This window comes from Saccostrea echinata, unplaced genomic scaffold (genome assembly GCF_033153115.1).
Source record: "Saccostrea echinata isolate AGI-Se365-2 ecotype Australia unplaced genomic scaffold, CSIRO_AGI_Sech_v1 ptg000012l, whole genome shotgun sequence".
Taxonomy (NCBI): Eukaryota; Metazoa; Mollusca; class Bivalvia; order Ostreida; family Ostreidae; genus Saccostrea; species Saccostrea echinata.
Window position 1 is genome coordinate 11,496,989 of NW_026889761.1, and position 22,562 is coordinate 11,519,550.

The 22,562-nt window shown below is 33.3% G+C and overlaps 3 protein-coding genes across 9 annotated transcripts in view; 1 reads left to right on the plus strand and 2 right to left on the minus strand.

The window, feature by feature from the left end:
- Positions 1-181: 181 nt before the first annotated feature.
- LOC133184997 (E3 ubiquitin-protein ligase arc-1-like) lies at positions 182-1,918 on the minus strand. Its single transcript, XM_061320063.1, has one exon. The coding sequence runs from the start codon at positions 1,916-1,918 to the stop codon at positions 182-184; it is 1,737 nt and encodes a 578-aa protein (XP_061176047.1).
- A 4,815-nt stretch (positions 1,919-6,733) lies between these two features.
- LOC133185351 (uncharacterized) lies at positions 6,734-8,115 on the plus strand. The gene has a single exon (XM_061320504.1). It carries the CDS (start codon positions 6,750-6,752, stop codon positions 7,860-7,862), a length of 1,113 nt encoding a protein of 370 aa, XP_061176488.1. The 5' UTR covers positions 6,734-6,749; the 3' UTR covers positions 7,863-8,115.
- LOC133185348 (inositol hexakisphosphate and diphosphoinositol-pentakisphosphate kinase 2-like) overlaps positions 7,937-22,562 on the minus strand; it is a 46,836-nt gene continuing 32,210 nt past the window's right edge. For 4 of the 7 annotated variants that reach the window (XM_061320496.1, XM_061320502.1, XM_061320498.1 and 1 more), the window contains 7 exons: positions 16,967-17,054; positions 16,716-16,757; positions 13,999-14,082; positions 13,433-13,537; positions 12,959-13,027; positions 10,425-10,616; positions 7,937-8,853 (listed from right to left, as the gene is read on the minus strand). In XM_061320496.1, coding sequence (XP_061176480.1) covers positions 8,711-8,853; positions 10,425-10,616; positions 12,959-13,027; positions 13,433-13,537; positions 13,999-14,082; positions 16,716-16,757; positions 16,967-17,054 — 723 coding nt within the window. In that variant the 3' untranslated portion in view covers positions 7,937-8,710. The remainder of the gene's footprint in view (positions 8,854-10,424; positions 10,617-12,958; positions 13,028-13,432; positions 13,538-13,998; positions 14,083-16,715; positions 16,758-16,966; positions 17,055-22,562) is intronic. The other 3 variants (XM_061320497.1, XM_061320499.1, XM_061320500.1) reach the window with 3 other exon arrangements.

A 22,562-nucleotide genomic window follows, 5' to 3' on the forward strand; every position in this document is an offset into this window, starting at 1 on the left:
CATCATGTCAAATCAGATTGGTTTGGTTTTTTAGGCCACATCCCAAAGATTCATTAAGTACAATTATGTATTCCAGTTGTCATGTTTTGTGAAAAAGTCAATATTCTCAGAGACGGACACATTTCTTACATATACAGAGTCCACTTGAAGCTTATTAAATGTATTTTCATCCTCAAATAATTCAGTTCCAGATGTACCTAATTCTTTTTACTTTTCCAAAGCTTTTTTCAGCTACATAAAGATTGTCATTGCTGTCAACAGCCAACCCTGTCGGACTTTTGCAGATGAACAAGTGACTGAGAAATTGTCCATTTTCGTCAATGATATGAATGCAGTCGTTTTTGGTATCTGCTACAAGTATATGAGCTTGACTGTCCGTGGCTATGCCAGCAGGACTGAATGTTCCATTCTCTCGCGTACTGTCATGTCCAGTGTATCGAAATCTTAAGCATCCAGCATTATTTGTCACCACTACAACACTGGCATCACGATCTGCCACACAAATATCTGTGTTCTTGTTTTCTCTGATATATTTGCTTGAGGTACTTGATGAAAACAGAGGTTTCCCTTCATGGTCAAACTGAATTGATTGTTTCTCCTTGGAATCTGCAAAACGAACAACTTTAGATTGTGTTTTATTGGCATTAACCATCATTGCCAGAAGCTCATTACGTACTGTGATACAGATATTTAAAATGATCCAACCATTTATCTTTATCATCGGATCCATTTTATTATTTCTGGTGAGTTTTAAAATGTTTGCAGATCTGTTACATAAAATCAGTTCTCCAGTTGTTGTCACAGCAATATCTTTGTATCCCACTCCTGTGCTCACTTCTTTTAAAACCGATGATCCAAGTACTCCAAAAGAAAGACGGCTTATATGGGAGGGCATAGCTATTTTGAAGAGTTTTAAAGAATTATCAAAACCGGACGTCCATATTTCCTCATCATTCAGACAAGCTATACTTCCCAGATCCCGATATCCTGTTTCTATGATGTAGGTAACCGCTGGTTCAGGAAGGAGCTTTTTGTTTTCCTTAGTGTCCTCTTCAATCACGTTTTCTTTGGTAGAAGACAAGTCCAACAGGGCTTTTAACTTGTATCCATGCTCTTGAGTTGTGATGGAGAACTTATTTATTGTACCAAACATCTCAGAAATCTGCTCATTATTAATCGACTTGGGTGAAAAACGCGGAGTGGTAGCATTAACTTTTGGTGGAAGAGCTTTCAATGCATCATTTGAGCTAGAGTATGACAACGATTTAGAAACATCTGAAGAATCTAGGATGTGTTTATTTGATCTTATTGATTCTTGAACTCTTGAGAGAAGCTGATTAAATATTCTTAGTTGTTCTTTCAAAGCCCCGAGCTGCTTTTTTCTCATATTTTCCGTTTCTTCTCTCTTTGCTTTAACAATAAGATCTATTGTCTGATGCCATTGTTCACCCTGTTTCTCTATGTCTTGTATCATTACCTTGTATTCTTCTTCAAGGTTAGAGATATCAGATTCTAGTTGCTGAACTATGTCTTTGTAGGAAGGATAAATGACGTCTTCCAACTCTTTAATGTCATTTTTGACGAATTCTTTCCTTTTACTAAAGATCTGTTTAATTCTTGGAAATTTGTGTCTCTCGTGTAAATCAGAAGCAATACAAGAGGAACATACGGGTATATCACAGTCTTCACAATAATTCTCGCATCGATCTTGGGGATGGATGTTGCACTTAGGATAAATAAGCACGGTTTTCCTGTCTTGATACTTGATAATTTTGTGTTTTTGAGGTTCATCAGATAGGTGATTCCCAACACAGGTCTTGCAAAGGTTAAAGGGACAGGATGTGCAATACATTTCCACCACAGCAACATCGCAGATTTCACACCGTTGGACATCTTGTGCGCTATGCTGAGGATTCATTCTAAAAATAGATTAATAGTTTCAGCATATTAGTAATGATCCAAATAATACATTTATGTCTACAACAGTAACACCATAATGATGTACATGTATGTATATTGAAAGCTTCAGGAAGTTTGGTTTAAATACATTATGAATGAAATGGACTAGATATTACTCAATACAAAAATTTTCAAAGATTAGGCTGCACGTGTACAGTAGATACCGGTAACTCTAGCTAGAGAAAGAATAAACATGCTAAGGCCAAACAAAAAAATATGTGTGGTTCCGGTTACACTTCCAAAAAAATTAGGGTAGGTAGGTAGGGATTTTTTTTTTAACAAAATGATTTTCTTAATTTTTTCTAAATAATACCTATCACTGCTTTGCAAATGGCATTTAGATGTGGTGTGATAATATACTAGTCAATATTGGTAGGGGACACCTACATGCTAGCTTGCTTTGGACTTAACACTATTAAACACTTGCACTATGTTTTGCAAGGAGGCCGTCATTGCTGAAACTAATACTTGACGGAAATCGGGGGAAATTCCGGAAAAAATATGAAAACTGCCAAAAAAAAGTTTAGGGTCGGGGGTATAAAATAGGGAAGGTCGGGTAACCGGAACCACACATATTTTTTTTATTTGGCCTAATAATATAATTGTCATCTTCACAACGTCAGGGGTCCTGAACCAACATGTTGAAGTTGGACCCCTGACAAATTTCATTCGATATTCTACGGGCTTGCTTCTCTCATTGAGAAGCACCAATCAAATTGGGGCTTTCATAAGTTGATAGAAAGCGAAAATAGAAAGTAAGCAGTTGACACCTCAATGCACATGTTACAGGTTGTTTTTCACCGAAAGGTTTAATGTGATTGGTCGAGAGATCAGAAAAACAATCAAGATTTGTAATTTCCCCCAAAAGACGTTGTTGCATCGGCCCGTATAAAACATTGAATGATATTTGTCAGGGGTGCAACAGCAAGGAGTTGTCCCAGGACCCTTTACGTTGTGAGCTTAGGATGTGTAATTGTAGAAAATTGCAATTTGAAAGAAAGGGGGCGTACAAGACGAGGACTATCCCGCTTTGAGACAAGATATTTTTCAATTCTAAAAGTTCACGGGAAAGTTATGCACGTATTTTTCAAAAAGTTTTGCACTTTTGATTCTTTAAATTTTGTTGAATAATTTATTGACAATTTATTTTTGGTTATTTTTTACGATATATGAAAAGATAAAAAGCCTCAAATAATTCGAACTCTCTCCAAAGCTGCTTCTAGTTAATTACATTTTAGAAACGTTTGTAACGAGTAACCTGAGGGTTCGTTTTCAAAGGGAAAAGGGTCTTAATTTGGACAAGCATAAATAATTTTTTTTTTCTGGCTCTACTTGAGTCTATGATTAACACTTGGAATTAATATTATTTACAATGATTATTGTTGATTTACTGGGTTACTTGTCCCGTGTTCTATTTTTTTTTTTTTTTTTACAGCGGTGACACAAACTGAATTTCTTTCTTACTGGGTTAAATGTAGAGCTAGCTGGACACCTTGTACTGTGTTCCACAACCAAGTTCGAAGAGTACTCGGTGTCTCACCCTTATTCAGGATTACTGCACCTCATATCTCCCAACCCCCTGGTTTACTTTTCACTAGTGCTACTACTTCCACCCTAGCCTTTCAAACTTTTCTCACTATGGTCACTTCAATAATTACCTTCTTTAGAAGCTTCCGATCAATGTAGACTTCTGACTTCAGAATGACAAATACTGCCTCTGCAGCCTTTTATATAGAAAAGGGCTATACCATCCAAACAGGGGTGAACAGGCTCCTGGACTATACCATTAGTCCTAGTCACACCTCAGTGTTTGGAAGGTATAGACCCATTGCATTACCCATTACACTTTCTTTTGGTAAATCTTTCTCTACTGTAAAATGCTTTAAATTAATATCAGAGTATAATGTATTTGATGGACATTTAAGGATAGAGAATTTGGTCCTATTAGGGATGGAAAACCTTAAGGGTAAGAGCAAAATAAAAGTTGTAAACACCAGTGGCAAGTATCCTAAGGAATTGATGTTAAGTTCTAAGTGTAAGAAAATCTGAAGAAGATTGAGACACCCGGTTCTTATTTATCAATGGGAACCTAGGGAAAACTAAGCCCTCATTAGTCATATTTATACAGAAGCAACCTTGGGTATTGTAGAATCAAGTTTGTTCAAATTATGACCCCCAGGGGTTGGGGACAAAACAGAGGGTCAAAGTTTTGCATAAGAATATATAGGAATCATCTTGAAAAAATCTGCTCAAGAACAGCAAAGCCGTGATTAGTCATATTAATATAGAAGCATTCTCAGGTAGTGTAGATTCAAATTTGCTGAAATTTCGGGTGGGGCCACAATGAGAGATCAGAGTTTTACATAGGAAAACATAGAGAAAAATCTTTAAAATTCTTCTGTTTTTAAGAACAGCAAAGCCACGATAAGTAATACTGATATGGAATAATCCTTAGGTTGTGCAAATGAAAGTCCCCCCCCCCCCCCCCGGTTCAATACTGAAGCGATTTCTGCTTATTCCTAGTAACCAATAAGCTACTAAGGTGAGCAATGTGGCCCATGGCCATTGGGTCTCTTGTCTGATTTACTTGAGTTATACAGCAATTTATTTTTGCCAATCTTTTCAGTCACAGTGTCTAGCATTTTTGAAATCCCATTTTTATAGAGAACTTTTGCAAAGTAAATGATATTTCCTGTTTAAACGTTTTTGTATCCGAGGAATCTTATAATACGAAGTTCAAATTGTCCTTGTGGGCTGTCGTATTTCATCGACGACCTAGTTAACAGCCAAGCCGACGGAAGATCAGGTACGTAAAATGTGGTCCATTTTCAATTGCTTATTTTGTACACATTCATTGATCATTATTTTTATTCACCAGGTCTTCAGTAAATTGTATCGATTTTTATATGGCTACCTAAACAACTTGAATACAGTCCTCCTTTTTGTTTCCCTTTCTTTTTGTTGTTACCTGTACTTGGTGTGAAAAAAAAGTGCGATTTCAAAGGGAAAAATATATATTTAGTTATGTATATATTATATACTTGCCTTCAGTGGTTCGTACGAGGGTCTATTGAGTAGTTCTAAACATGCTCAGACATGGGGTTTTGATTTATCATGGCCGCATAAGGAAGTATATTTATTTATGGGAAAGGTCGAAGGTAAAATATATGATCAGTTTGAATCTTCAACCTATAACTTATATGTTACAACTACATTTAACGGACGGTCTTTAAAGATCAATATAATTATATATACATGTATAAAAACTGAGCTTATTAAATGGACGAAAAATGAATTTCTGTAATTGGAGACAATTTTCAATCAAAGTTCAATCTCAGTGGCGGATTTAAGGGGGGCGCACCAGGCGCCGCCCCCCCCCCCCAAACTGTCAAAGTTTACGTAAATCATAGTTTCGTCGAGAAAATGTAAAAATGTCTATACTCGGTAGACCTCATTTTTTACCCTACAAAAGCTCTAGAATCCTGGAGCTTCCAGGAGATTCGCCCCCTGGGCGCCCACCAGGGCTTCGCCCTGGACCCACTGGGGGCCTCAAGTCGCCCCCCCCCCACTTCAATTCCTGGATCCGCCCCTGAATCTTCTATCTTGAAGACTTCATTTGATGCCGATATTCTTTGTGTGCATGCAAATGTAACGTCAACATAATATGCCTGCAAAACTATAAAGCAATGTATAGGTTGTACAGTTAGAATTGCATGCATATGCATATCTTACTCAGCAGTCATTTTCATGGTATATATATATATTTAAAAAAAACAAAAAACTTCCCTTTAATGGGAGTTATACTGACCTGGTGGAATACGATTCAGGGTGTTATAGGTCTATTTTTTAAAGATGCTTTGTCTGCCGTACATCAGTCCATATCGATTCCTTTCCAATATTATTTTTAATTTTAGGTATGAAGTGCAAACATGAAAACTTGAAAACATTTTCTTTTTCTATATATATATTTGGATGATTTTCTTTTTTCCCTGTACATTTTTTGAAAAAGAGTAGAAATAAGGCACCATCTGTGTGTATATATATATATATATATATATATATATATATATATATATATATATATATATATATATATATATATATATATATATATATATATATTACATTTTCAACAGTGAAATACTGTGATTTATTTATTGAATAAAAGTGATATTCTCTCACAGTGTGAAAGGATACCAAAAATGATATTCTCTCACAGTGTGAAAGGATATCAATGTAAGTAAAAAATAATTTCTGGCCTTTCATAAGATATAGTAACTAAACATCTTGATAGAGCTAAAACTGCAAATTTCTTCCTAAATATGTTGCTAAAATCCATGCTATGTAATGTTTTCAATCTGACACACAACTTCTAAGCTATGACGTCTCATCCGCTCAACTATGAGAGGCAAAGGGAAAATCAAAGAAAATGTAATAAACAGAAAATTCAATGTTTTGTAAATGAATATGGAATTTATTTCACTCGTGAGACAGGATTTTTTGATATTTTCACTCGTGCTTCGCACTCGTGAAAATAACAAAAAATCCTGTTCCACTCGTGAAATAAATTCCATATTCATCTACAAAACATTGAATATCCTCTATATATATATATATATATATATATATATATATATATATATATATATATATATATATATATATATATATATATATATATATATATATATATATAAAGAATTTTATCCTGCTACCGACTGTTTAATGAACTTTGGATTAACCATACTTGTACAATTTGTGAATACGAATTTACTGTTGTAGATTTCAACATGGCTTGCGCATTTCCAGAAGAAGACTTAAACGAAGAATGCGACAGTTGTGGTAGCCATCGTACATGTTTTTGTTTGAAATGTGTTACTAGTTTGTGTGACAAGTGCAAAGAAAAACATGTTGACAACGAAGATGATCACGACATTTTGGAACTACCACCCATGGAACCGGATATGCCGGTTTGCGATGTACACGATATTACGTGCACTCTCTACTGCTGGACATGTCAGGAATCTTTGTGCCAATCCTGTGTGCAGGAAAAACATACGGGAGATGACCACTACGTCTTAGATATAGAATCCGCCGCACTTATAAAACGAAACCAGATTATCAAAGAACACGCTGAAGGTAAACACATAATATCACCACAAATTCAGAACCAAGTACAGAATATCCAGGACGGTGTTGAAGTGTACAAAGCCTACATTCAAAGCATTAAGGATGCCATGATTGCTCAAGCAGAAAGAATGAAGGAAATGGTCAATGAAATCGTTGAAGAGCGTCAAAGGGAATTGAAAGAGATGGAAAGAAATAGTGCAATCACATTAGAACAGCAAAGACAGAAATTGGAGGGACACATGGCAGAAATTCATGATACAATAAATGAGTATCGTGAGACTGAACAAACTGGAGATCCTGAGAAAATAAAAGAGTTTGCCGATAAAAATAAGGACAAAATCAAACGACTGAAACAGCTCCCCGAGTTGGAAGAAGTTAGACCACCAACATATGAATCACCAAGAGTCGATATTGAATTCATCAGGCAAATGTTCGGACATTTGGTGTTGAAGCAGCACACTTGGTCCACAACTGAAAGCTTATCCATTCCCAACCAGGAGGAGCTGCTTCAATTACCAGAGCTTGATAAAGAAGAAATCCGCAAGAGATTTGGCACACTGACTGTCACAGAATCAGAACGAACAGAAGAGCACCATGATTCCGAAAATCCAGAAAACTTAAATATGAACTCGGATGATGATCAAACTTCCACAATTCATGACCTGGAAGAAATGACAGAAGAAAGTCTGATTGAAGAAGTGTCTAGGGATAATGACGATGAAACCTTCAGAAATGAAGAGCAGAACACTTCGGATCCAGAAAGTGATCATTGATTGTACAAAGTCCTAACAGAAAAACTCAGGCACATAAAACATGAAACAACTAAACTGATAATAAAGAAGAAACATTGAAACTTCCAATTATTTTAATTGCTTTAAACTATGTCATTCATCTTAAATGCAATTTATTAAAAAGACAGTGCACGTGGTATATTTCACACTTTTATCTTATAACAAGACAAAAGGAGCCTGCCCCCCCCCCTTTTTTTTAAGAAAACCCTTCATTTCAAATAAACGTGGCTCATAATGACCTTCAAAAAGCTGTAATTGTTTTTTTCTGTGGCAAACCTGTTTTGTACATTTACTTTTGATCCCTCTTCCCAACTTTCTGGACCCTGAACTGATATGTATAAAATTTGCCTTAAAATATATTAGAAACATTTCTCTATGACACGATTATACTAGTACATGTACCTCAAAACAAATTAAGACTTATTGCAAACATGTAACAAAGGATTTCTTAAGCAACTGTAAATACTGAATTATAAATCAGTAATAACTTACAAGATAAAGAATACACAGGTACATTCATGACTCTCACTATCAAAATGACTTAAAAACAAAACATAAACCTTCAAGAACAGACCACTTAATTATCACATCATTTATTTATTTTCAAAAAATGTGATTCAGATATCTTCATCTCCTTGGATAAATAAAAATTAATCAATTTTAATTTTATGTAGCATCACAACATTTAATACATGTATTAACAACTGATGAAAACAACATTGTACATGTATAACAAGACGTTTAACTTCCTTGGGTCCCTTCTATTCAGATCTGGAATTTTAGCCCGGCTGCTATCAGGACTGGGAACCTCCTGGCCCTGAGACTCTATGCTAGCTCGTCTGGTCCTCTTGATTACTGTCTTGTCTCTGGAATATGTACATTGCAGCTTCTTGTAATCTGCTCAGGACCAGGCTTCCCATTCCTGACACAGGAGAACTAGGACCAGTGGAAGAATTGCTGGATGACTGGTTTCCTGTGAGAGAAAAAAAAAAGATAACTCAGAGCGATAAACATTTGAGAATCTCAGGTCTTAAGAAACAATCAATGGTTAGTTTCATAAATACAACAAATTAGGGTCTGCAAATAAAAGAATTGAGCTGATAAATTTTACAACTACAGTTGAACTTCAGTATCTTGAACATCAGAATCTCGAATACTATGGATAAATCATATGTTGAAGTGAGGTGGAAGTCCTAACCACTTATTCTTATATGTGATCATGAGTTCTCAGATATCTTGGAGTTTTTTCTTTGCCCCATTGAATTCATGATAATGAGGTGTGACTGTATATAACAATACATAAATAAGTTGATACAGTAAAACTTATCTAATCCGGACCTCACTGGTTCCATAGAAATTGATCAGATTAAACAATACTCCAGATTAAACAACATTTTAATGCAAACCTCACTTCCATAGAAATTGACCATATTAAGGTCAGATGATACGTTCCTCAAATATCTGTTTTGTATATCTTCGTATTGTGTGGAAAATATTCAAAACTTTAGTTACTTTCTGATTTCTAAACTGCTTTCTAATTGTCTTTAAAAAAAATGAAACACCAAAAAATGTGTTATTGGCTTATTAAGTTTTTTCCAAAAGGATTTTATAGGAAAAACATCCTCTGGTATCTTGCACAAATGCCTGGTAAGGTACCTCAATTTTTTGCGAGTAAACATGTTAAAGTAGCAATACTTCAATGACAAAATCTTAGAAAAAATTATATATTATTGAGGAAGGTATCATCTGTCCTTAAACAAACAACATTTTAAACAATTGAATTTACTCAAAGGGACTAAAAGTTTTCACCGCAATAGACAATTTCTGATTACGTAACATCTAAATTAGACAAGTTTCACTGTTTTATATTTGCTCTTCTATCAAATGAATACGAAGTATGTCTAGGCCTTTTAAATCAAAGACTAGATTATATAAATCTATTAAGAAAGAATAGTTAAAATCAAATCTTTTTTTTGTTTGATTGCTTTTTTTTTAATTTTCTTCTGTTTATTTACTGTTGAATGTTGAGTATATCAGAAGACCAATGGATTCAAATTCCCCATGAATATTTTCATTTCACAATTTATCCAAGATATCATTATATATTCATATATTTATATATGTAATAAATAATTAAATAGTCTATTAGAATGTTTTCTTGGTGACTCTAATTTAAAGATCTGCAACAATTATGAGGATATAACACAGAAAAATGAATAGATAGTGGCACACATCTAGACACGTCAAGTGTAGTGCATAATACATATACAATTATTACAATGTTTGCAGGAGTGCATGGACTTTAAAAGTCTATTTTTCTTTTTACACAACGACACATGAAATGATGAATAGAAAAGACACTACAGTGTCAACTTCCTACAATGCTTTGGATATTTGGTTTCATTTTCCATTGAAAAACAATTTGCTTTTTAAAACATTTGTATAGTATTGTTGACAGAATGCAAGTCTATTTCTCATCACTCAAACTAGGTAGGTTATTCTATCCCTTTCATGAAACATTAAGTACTCAATGTGAAATTGTACCTTTCTGTGCTCTTGTGACAGGTATGTGAGGTGAGGCCAATGGTGTATAACTGTATGGAGGTGAAGAAATGGGTGTCACAAACTTGCATGTAGTTGCCCTCTTTAAGAAATCATCCAGCTCCTTCATCGTTAATTTGTTATGCAAGGTTTCCAGTGGATGCAGACTGGGCACCATGTTAAATCCTTCAAATGCTGTAATGATATTTAAAAAATTCTTGAAATATTAAAAAATGATCAAGATTCTTTTGCATCTTTTTCAGCTAAGCTTTTATGTTTTAGAGAGAAACCAAGTGCATTTAGCGATAAAATTATTTTTTTGATTTATCAAACAAAATGTATTTCAGATGTGTACTGGTACAAGAAGCTTCCCTTGTGTCTAGCTTATCTATATGCATTCAGACAATTAACCTTTTATTCCGACATAAAAATATTTATCAAAACCCTTCTTGGAAGTTTACCTTAATAACGCAAGATTTTAAAGATGTCAATAAATTTTGCAAATATATATTTTTGTTGAATTCTTAAATCTTTTGTAGACAAAAGCTCTAGCTGTTCTTTGGGGCTTCAAAATGTTTAAAGGCACTAGGAATTCATTCAATTCACACACTTATTGCTGAAATGTTTAACTAGGATAATAAGTAACTGTAGCTTTTGCAGCAACGATATTAGTTGTGGTGTCAACAATCACAACTGTAGTTTTGAACAAGTTAATGCATAAAAGGTGGGAGAGATGAAAAATAAACCACAGCAGAAAGATAAACCTGGCAAAAGTTCCTCGTCAGGTACTGAAAAAGCAGATTTGTAGCCATATGTAATACATCTGCCCTTAATAACTGTACAAAAATATTGCAAAGAGGCTTAAAGTTAAATTTTTAACCAATTTCATCAATAACAGACTGGTTTGGGAAATAAAGTAATTCAATCACTTATGATTCTTTTAACATTCATGAATATATTACCAAGTTTAGATTTAGGATTTACATTTTCATAAAATATTACCATTGTTACTTTCTCTACCAAGAATAGATCAGTCATTTTTGACACAGACACCATACCCAAAAGACATCATAGAGAACTAAACAACTCCTGCATATAGGCTTTTAGGACATTAGAAGACATTCTACATTGTTTTTAGAGATGCCCTTTCCTAGCCGTACAGTGAAAATAGGGACAGTTAGTGCTAACTTATAAAACTGCATTAAAATGAAACACTCTATACATACCAGTCTGTCCTGTCAAAACACAAAGACATGCATTGGTAAAAGAAACCATTTTTTTGAAAACATATGAATTAATTTCAACTAGGAATAAAACAAAAACCTTCTGTAAATTAATCAGAAACTCAATACATGTAATGCAAATAAAGATAAAAGCATTGTTTTTATGGTAATTACCAATACATACAAATAGTTTAATCCAATAAATGCTGAAGATTTATAAAAACCTACTTTTTACTTCATACTATGCAAATTACAGCTTAGAGGACATGCAACAAGTCAACATGCAACAGAGGGTAATTTCTTATCTTAAAAAAAAATTTTGGTATTTAATGGTTGAAGTGCACAAGGGTGTTTTATCTCCAAAAGAACAAGATTATGATATAGGGCACATTTGAAACTTTTGTTTAAATTTTGAATATCAGCATTAACAAAGGTCCAAGAAAGTCCTGAGTATGAAAAATTTGCTGATAAGTCAAAAATTCATTTTTAATGATTTTTCACCAAATTAATATAGTGTTTGTTTAAAAACATCAATTTCAAACTTATCCTCCTGACATAAGACATAGATGTACCTCATAATGCCAGATTGACAAATTTAGCGTTATAAAAAACAAACATGAAAACTCATTAAAAACAAGGAAATTTGGAATTTTGAATAAACCTAAGACACTTTCTCTGCAGCATGACCTTTGTTTAATGACAATACTCATTTTAAAAAGTAGTTATGTAAAAAATTGAATTATTCAGAATCATCGTGACCAAATGGGCCCTTATATTATCTAGTTATCAAACTCTTCAAGCATCCCTTCCCATTTCAAACAACTTTATTCCTTTACATGTAATATAAAATCACAGCCACAACAAATCTTCCTGTATGTTAAACTACTCTGCTTGCAAAGCATATTTGCTAAATGCATGTAGTTAAAATGTAAAGGAATGAAAAGGCAATATGTCCCATAGTTAAAAGTCATGTTTGAGTCTGGAGTGTATGTTATGTAAACTTCATAAAACAGTTAAAAATGATTGTGCATGTATGACATGTTCAAAAGAAGTATTCCATGCTAGATGTGGTAGATACATACAACTGAAGAGGAATCTAGAACACATAACATTTACATGCTCACTGAAATTGAAGTTATCAGTGCTATTTTTCTCTATTTATTGTCATACACTTATGTCTTAAAATAGGGAAAGGACATGCTTCATCTTTACAAACTGTAGACAAGCTTTTTCCTGCAGATGTTAAAATGTCATTCTATGTAACAAGCAGCAAGTCCACTATAGTGGACAGGTGTACACTACATAAACCCCTACCCGGATTACTAGGCCCCAAGACAGAAGCAGATCTAGCTCTGTTCATCTCACTCTGTATGATGTAGTTTTCTAGAATAAAATTAATTTTACAATAATTTACCTTTCTTCCATACTATATGTAGGAAACACTGGAGTAAGTAACATGTACATGTATTTTAAAATTGAGATAGATACAAAAGTGTGTATTCAAGATAAAAAATATTGCTTTCAGGTGTATGTAAAAAAAAAATTAACATAGTTCACTGTAAAACTGAAAAACTAATCAAATGAAATTCTGTTACAGAGCTATCATGATAAGCTTTGAATGGCATTGTCTAATGGGAACAGTACAGAGTTACCTCAGAGTGATATGAAAGCCTTGCATTTTATGCTTCTATTTATGCTTCTATAATTCCACACGTGACATACATAATGAATTGCATTCTTGATCAGATACTAGCTTTAAGAAATGCAGGTCACTTAATTAAAGCCTACCTTTGAAAGCCTCTGGATTCAAATAAAATAAACTTGAGCAGGAGTTTCTTCTTTTGTCACTTGCCAGTGGCAGATGAACAGTCAAATAATGTCTGTCATAGAGTGCTGTAAAAGTGTTAAGTAAGAAAATTACCCAGTAGATTAAATACACATATTAAATAAGAAAATTTATTAAATTTAACCGAGATGAGCTTGAAGAAAATAACACATGAAGTTCTAGTTTTTGATTGTTATTTAGTAAATTTCAATGACTCTAATTTAATCAATGATTTAAAGCAACAAGTGTATTATCTGCTTAATATTCAATTATCTCATGCAAATCATTCAAATTTAAAACAGTTTCTCTTTTATCACTAGTATTACATGTAAACAAGTAATTGAGGACAAAAATTCCATTCTGAATTTCAAAGAAATACTATGTATCCATTCAACATGTACAGATCTAACAAGTGCAATTTTGTAAACTGAACATATTTTAAATTATCTATCAGGGTTTCTTATTTTCTAAATAATTATGCCGAATGGTTTTTCCCCAGTTGATGACCTTTGATCTTTGATCCACTTACAATGTCTATCTACTTTGGGTTCAGCTGGTTTATCCTCAAGACTTTTGCTTCTCTTCTCCTCTAGACTCTGTGATCTGACTGGCTCTGTTCAAATAAGACCAAAAAATTAATAACTTGATATCATAATAATTAAAATTTTACGCTGACTGACAACAGCATGACAATCAATGAAATGAAATGGAAAAGTCAATATGTATGTTTGCAATCTTGGCTTTATATATAATGAAATGTCATATAATCAAGTGACAATTGTATATGAAACAATTCAGCATCAAATGATTGGCATGTTAATTTTAAACAAAAAAGTCATCTCTAAATTTCTACTTAGGGAGTAAAATTACACTTCTGATAGATAAATGCATGAGCATGCATCATACCAATTATAGGGTATCAAGGGTATTACAACAGTGTAATTATATCGAAGTCTATCTCTGGACACACTGTATATCAGGATGAATTAATCGACATTAAATTAAAATGGATGAACATGCAAATACATACATTTACATTTGCTGTGTTTTTCTATTAAGCCAACTGTGTATATTCATGTATATTCAAGCATAGAAATATGCATGGAGAAACTCGCGCTAAAATGACGTCACAATGAGCTACAGAGACATTAATAAAAATGTAAAGGGCAGCGAATAATTCAAACATTAAGTATATTTTTGGTGCTGTTGAACATGTAAAATATAAATATAAGGAATGTTTTTAAATTTAGTGTGAATTATTGGTGTGTAAATCACACAGACTTGCACGTAGACATATTTTTCATGAAGCGCTAATGCACTTCATGAAATATGCCTACGTGACACCAATAACTCACACAAAACTTAAAAACATTCCTTAAATACATTTTATAACAAAACTCTTCATTTATTTTTAAAACATTCTAAAATCCCTGTATCTTTTTAACTTTTATGCAAATACGAGAATATAACCTCAAAAGCAAATATGGTCAAACTGCCAAACCTTTAAAAAAGGCTTCCAAACCTTTATAAAAGGCTTGTATTGACAGATATATGTACAGTGTATCAATGCAGATTAAAGCAAAGGGATGCCAATTAATTGCATATATTATTTTAGTGTTTTTAAAACCACAAGGTATAAAGAAGATACAGTAATCAAATAAGCATAAGTCTTCCTATATTTGTATGAAAATATTACAATTCAAAAATACTACAATTTCTGAATATTTCTTTCTTTTTTCATGATTTTGTCAAGTCCAAAGTACATGCGTCATTGCATCTACATGTAATTCATAGAAAAAAAAAATCTGATTTATTAATTCATATGAATAGTTGTATGTGTAAAATCACCATAGCAATCTACTTTGCTTACAATGAAATATGAAGATAATGATCAAATTTGAACATGGTTGCTTCAAACTAGCTTTATTTGCAGTTCCTATGGTTTGGACCTCAGACGAAGAGGGAAGACATTAGTGAATGAGCAAGAATTAACATCATGCAGAAACTTTTATTAATTAAAATCAAATATTTCTTTTTTAAGAGAAACATTTAACATAAAATCTTGTTCAGATACAATTGGCTTATAACCACCATAAAAGTAATAGTGGCCTAAAAAAAATACCTCTCATATGATACAACTATATATAATGTACATATGCATGTTTTCTTTTTTAAAATTCTGTTTAGAAACAAAAGTAATCAAAGATTACAATTTAAAGCTCACCTCAACAAATTTTATCATTACATAAGACAAGGTCTCATATCAAATGATAGCTCAGCAAGATCCATAAAATAAATGTAAGTTCAACATTATGATCTTTTCATCAAACAGCTTTTTATACACATAACTTGCAGCTTTTTAAGCACGGTAGTCAGTGTATTCTTTAGATGTCCAAAGCAAGTCTGATGGTGTTGCATCCATAGAAAGCTCATCCATGGAAGTTTGGTCATGGTAGGGCTTACAGTTTCTTGGGAACAACTCTCCAAAAACTTTACCATGGTCTGCTGGTCACTTATTTAAGGAAAATAGGTCAGAGGCAACATCAAAAGAAAGTTTGGTCAGTGTGCATTTCTAAACATATCATTATTGCAAGTTGGTTTCCAGTTTCTTGGGAAAGGACCTTCTTCAAAAACTTTATGTTTACTCATACAGAAAGTCAGATGCAGCATCTGCAGCAAGTCCAAAAGTATAATTCCTAGATGTACAATCCATGCAAAATTAGTCTAGGGTTTATAGGTACTTCAAAATGGACCTAAAAAATTTTCCCTAATAAACAGAGGTAAGATGCAGCAAGACTGGCATTCAGCATCTCCAGATGCTTTATCAATGCAAGTCTTGCCAAGGTAGTGCTTATAATCAGTAAGCAGCACTCACAAAATTATGTCCCAAGGCTTCATTTGCAGGAGGGTATAATTATAAATGAACCTGCTCCAAAACTTTCTAAGTCATCAACAATAATGTCTAGGGAATAGCACAAACTCATCTTGACTTTATCAACGTGAGTTAAAAATACCTAACATGACAGATATTCTTCGAGAAAACTACTACACTAATTTATTATTTAGATATGCATGTACATAAACACAAAAATACTATCTATTCAACAGAGTAACAGGATATTTATAGGTAAAGATGCTTGTATTTCATTTTTGCATATACATGTAGGACAATTTGTGAGTATAATAACCATTACCCCACGTGCACATCTTACAAGTCACATGACTACATATAGGTGCGTGTCTTACCGGGACCACTGAATCGAACTCTAGATTTGGCTTCCTGGACAGCTTGTGCAAATAACATAAAGATTAAACACCAGACAAGAGCATAGTACAAGACCAATTAATACACGAGGATTCTTGACCCAAATCACCACTGCTTGAATACTTTCCTTTGCAACCATAAATTCATCCCAATACAATTATAAACTGTAAATATTTCACCATCAAATGAGAAAAAAATCTGAAAATTGATGCACTACCTTTTAAAGAATTACCTGATAATTCTAAGTCTGGGTTTGAGTTTGGAGACTGAATTTCTATTGGTTCAGAAACAGATGCAATGGGCAGGCTAGCTGGCTTCTCCTACAATGTTTAAAAACACATTTGCTATTCTTTCCCATAAAACAGTTACAGCAAACATGCTAATGATGAATTCACTGCAATCAATTAAACCATTTAATTCCTGTTCATCTTTCTTTTCAACCTCAATGTACTGTTTTATCAATTTCACATGATTAATCTATCAACACACATTTTAATCAAGTTAAAACTCTTTAAATTAAGATACAATGTATAAAATGTGCTACATGTATCTAAATTTACATCCACTGAATATTATATTTATTTCTTAAGAAAACCATTGCAAATGCCATTCATCAGTCCGTAAACACTACTAAGCATATCACCTCTACAGATTTCTAGAGCAGTGGCTGTTTTATGAATGGAACGTACAATGATGTGCATATCAATAATACACTACAGGTGACTCTCGATCTCTCGAAGTTCAAGGGACCTTAAAAAAAGTTCTCGAGATCAGGGGGTTCAAGAGATAGAAAGTGAATAAAATCCGGAATTTTCAGTTCCGATCATCGTTCTATAATCATACATACCGGAAATAAATGTTGATGATGTCATTGCACATTTTCATTCGTATTTTACAGGTAATTTACTTGATTTCAACAACAATGATCATATTTTGATTAATAAAATATTTTTATTTAATTTTCAATATAAAGAAGAAGGTACAGTTTTAGCTTTATTGTGCCCTAAAAATTTAATGTTTTCAAAAAGTTTTGAAACTGGCTTAAATATTAGGTGAGTATATGAATGTGATAAATCAGGAAAGAATAGGCCATGAAGAAATACCATTCTGGAAATATGACGTCATTAATTTGATGCATTTCTCTATTTTAAACAGAAAAAGCCTCAAAATGACTCATTTCAAGGGTTATTTTCCTTAAGAAAATAGTGTCCACAGCCGTCGCCCACTTTAATTTTCAGATATGTTGCGTAAAATTCTTTGAAAAATCACATATCTCAAAATCTTTGTGGGCGATGCCTGTGGACAATATTATCTGAAAGAAAATTCCATTGAAAATTGATGTCTTCTGCAGCTTTTTAAGAAAATACGGGAAATTGCACAAGTTTATGACGTCACAATTAGCATTTAGAAGGTCATGTGAGAAAAATGACTTACAAGATCTTTCTGGGTGGAATTTCTATGATTCAGAAAGCATGAGTTCAAGGGTGCATTCCATTCATTCGTTCCCATTCGATTCCGGACGTTCTGTTCTCCGTGATGAATGGAATGAACCGGAACAGAAGAGAAATTTTCAACATGGCTGCCAATGGGCGGAAAACCTGTCTGCTTTTTGTTTTATTTCAAGATTCCGACACTGACTCTGATTCTGAGGACGAAAATATCTTATTACCTGCACTAGCAGTCGCTATGTAAGTAAAGGCTATTTATGAATCAATCAAAAACTAAAAGGTTTTCGATCACGTGTGTTTTATAGTGGCTTAGGTATTAGTATTGAAACAAAAATGAAACCAGAAGTCTCTGATGAGACTGTAGCTCTACTGGTTGTATTTATAAAGGAAGATAAAAGTAGCACTTGGACTTGAAACTTTGCAACAGCAATAAATAGAATAATGATCCTTGGTTTAGTCTCTTTTTGGCAAGATTTATTATTATATCAGACTAAAACTGTAGGAGGAGTATCCTTTTAAAACAATTTTACTGAAATTTTGATTTAAGTAACCATGGCAAAATCATTCAACAAAATCAAAAAACAATAACACCAATTATGTATCTCTGTAGTCTACTTGTATGCCACATTATTCTGAAATCAGACAAAAAGTGTAGGAGGAGTAGCGTTTTGAAAGTATTTCAAGAAAATTTCTATTTTTAGTAACCATGGCAACACCATTCATCAAAATCCGAAACTGGTACAGAGAATTATGTATCTTAGTGTAGTTTACTTGTATGCTAAGTAATACTAAAATCAGACCAAAACTGTAGGGGTAGCATTTTGAAGGTATTTCAAGGAAATTTCTATTTTTAGTAACCATGGCAACAATGTTCATCGAAATCAAAAACCGATACACAGAATTATGTATCTTAGTGTAGTCTGCTTGTTTGCCAAGTTATATTGAAATCAGATCAAAACTGTAAGAGGAGTAGCATTTTGAAAGTATTTCACAGAAATTTCTATTTTTAGTTACCATGGCAACATCGTTCATTGAAATCAAAAACCGATACACAGAATTATGTATCTTATTATAGTCTACTTGTGTGCCAAGTTATATTGAAATCAGATCAAAACTGTAGGAGGAGTAGCATTTTGAAAGTATTTCACAGAAATTTCTATTTTTAGTAACCATGGCAACACCGTTCATCGAAATAAAAAACCGATACACAGAATTATGCATCTTAGTATAGTCTACTTGTGTGCCAAGTTATATTGAAATCAGATCAAAACTGTAGGAGGAGTAGCATTTTGAAAGTATTTCACAGAAATTTCTATTTTTAGTAACCATGGCAACACCGTTCATCGAAATAAAAAACCGATACACAGAATTATGCATCTTAGTATAGTCTACGTGTGTGCCAAGTTATATTGAAATCAGATCAAAACTGTAGGAGGAGTAGCATTTTGAATGTTTTTCACAGAAATTTCTATTTTTAGTAACCATGGCAACACCGTTCATCGAAATCAAAAACCGATACACAGAATTATGCATCTTTGTATAGTCTACTTGTGTGCCAACTTATACTGAAATCAGATCAAAACTGTAGGAGGAGTAGCATTTTGAATGTTTTTCACAGAAATTTCTATTTTTAGTAACCATGGCAACACCGTTCATCGAAATCAAAAACCGATATACAGGATTATGCATCTTAGTATAGTCTACTTGTGTGCCAAGTTATACTGAAATCAGATCAAAACTGTAGGAGGAGTAGCATTTTGAATGTTCTTCACAGAAATTTCTATTTTTAGTAACCATGGCAACACCGTTCATCGAAATCAAAAACCGATACACAGAATTATGTATCTTAGTGAAGTCTACTTGTGTGACAAGTTATATTGAAATCAGACCAAAACTGTAGGAGGAGTAGCATTTTGAAAAATTGTTTACAGACGGACGGACAGACAGACAGACAGACGGACGGACGGACACATTACTATCGCATAAGCTCTTCTGGTCTCTGACCAGTAGAGCTAAAAAAAACCTAAGTGAGGTTGGCATATAAAATAAATATTCATTTGGATGTTTTTTATTTACAGAAAGAAAGAAAAACCAAAAATATATGGATATGTGGAGGATGTGGTTCCCCTTTATTCTGATGCTTGATTTAGAAGAATGTTTCGACTGTCAAGACAGACATTTCAAATCCTCTCTTCATATCTAGAGGAAGTTCCAGAGATGAAGAAAGACGGTAATGGTGGTAAAGAACGAATGTCTCCACACAAAGATATTTTAACCACATTATGGTACCTAGGGACTCTCGACAGCATTGACAGGATAGCAGACCGTTTTGGCATTTCGCCATCCTTGGTAATCAGGGCTAGAGACCGAGTTATGAATTCAATTCTAACTCATCTCAAGTCAAAATTTATAAAATGGCCCAATCCCAATGAATTAAACCAAATCGCAAACAATTTCCAGCAAAAGAACGGATTTCCAGGGATTGCTGGTGCATTAGATGGGACTCATATTAGAATAGCAAAACCAACAAACCATGGAGATTCATACATCAATAGGAAGGGATTTCCTTCCTTGCAGTTACAAGCGGTATGCAAGGAAGACATGATGTTTACTCATGTATTTACCGGATTTCCAGGAAGCTGTCACGACGCAAGAGTTCTTAGGAATTCCGATTTATGGGAAAATGGATTACAAATGATTCCAAATATATACCATATCATAGCTGACGCAGCCTATCCACTATGAATATGGCTACTCACTCCCTACCGAGACAATGGTCACCTGACACACGAGCAACGCCGCTATAACAACTACCTGTCCAGCAACAGAATGGTAATTGAGAGAGCATTTGCTCTTCTGAAGGGTAGATTCCGCCGATTGCGTTTCCTGGAAACCCAGAAAATTGAGTATGCTGTCAATATTATCATGACCTCTTGTGTTTTACATAATGTCTGCATTTTCAACCATGATGAAGTAGACGATTTCATTCAGCAAGATGTTATTGCAGCAAATTATAATGTTCCAGGAATCCAGGACTGTGAAGCCCAGGGTGTACAGAAACGTAATCAAATAGCCAGGAATCTTTTGTGATAGGCTAACTTCAGAATGAATGCATCATGTTTTTAAATATCATATTCAATAAAGAATACAGTAACTGTTCAATACAATTTAATACAGAAAAATATAACAATGTAACAAAACTCAACAAAAGATGTCAAATCGAACTTATATGTTTTTTTATGTAAATAAAACTATGGAACATGTCAAAAAGAGTAAGATATATCTTGACAGGTATTTAAAGTCAGCTGTAAAAAGTCCTTTACAGATTAATTCACAGATGGTTTTGATGAAATTTAGAGTGTAATCCATGTATTAAGACTACATGCCACAAACATTCTTTTCCTTACAGCTTAAAAGATAATAACAACAAATAATACTTAAGTTCAATATATCATGGTCATGGAAGAAAAAAAAGATTGTTTCTCCAATAGACATTGCCATAAATGAACGTAATACTAGGTCAAAAAATTAATCATTCATTGCAGCTGCCTATACAAATCCACTTATAGATTCAATGAATCTACCCCCCCCCCCCCCCCCCATTTCACCTATTCGTCAAAATTATTTTTTAACACTTAAGTTTAAGAGAATTTAGTTTTCTAAGCAATAAATATTACAAAAATTTTACTTAGTTCTCAATTATGTCCATCAATGAACTTGGTTAGGGACTCAAATAAAGCAGGCTGGTGCATTCAAGCATCCTTTAAAAGTCACAAGATTTGTAATGTATAAAAGCCAAACTATTTCTTTAAAAAAAACTATCTAGCCACTCTTAGAATTGTGGGTAAACAACTGCAAACAAAGTTTTTTTTAGCTGTAGCCAAGTCTAAATTACATGTAATACATTATCCATCCATGTTTTTTTTTCAGTTCCAAGCAAGTAATCATGAACTAATGTAGAAAAAAATGTTTAATACTTGGACATAATAAAATAGAAAAATGATAATGAAAATAACCTATTTGGGAGTTTGTAGTAAATAATAAAAACTATTTGTTAAATTGTACCAAAACAAAATAAAAAATGCAAACAATTCTGACTAGCAATTATCCAATAACAGTTTGTGTAATGTATAGTACATAGTTGAATTTTCAGGAGAATAACTTTTCCTCTGCAAGAAAAAAAATCAACAAACAGATGAAACAAAAACAACTGCATTGCTTTCAGTGATAAAATGAAATATTGAAAATCCTACCACAAATACTTTGAAAAGTTTTATGGCACAACTTAGAACAAGTTTTAAAAAATGAAAGAAGCCATTCACTATTTTGTGCCCTTGTGGTTAAGAGTCTATGTAAAAAACACTTTAACTTTTTTCGCAA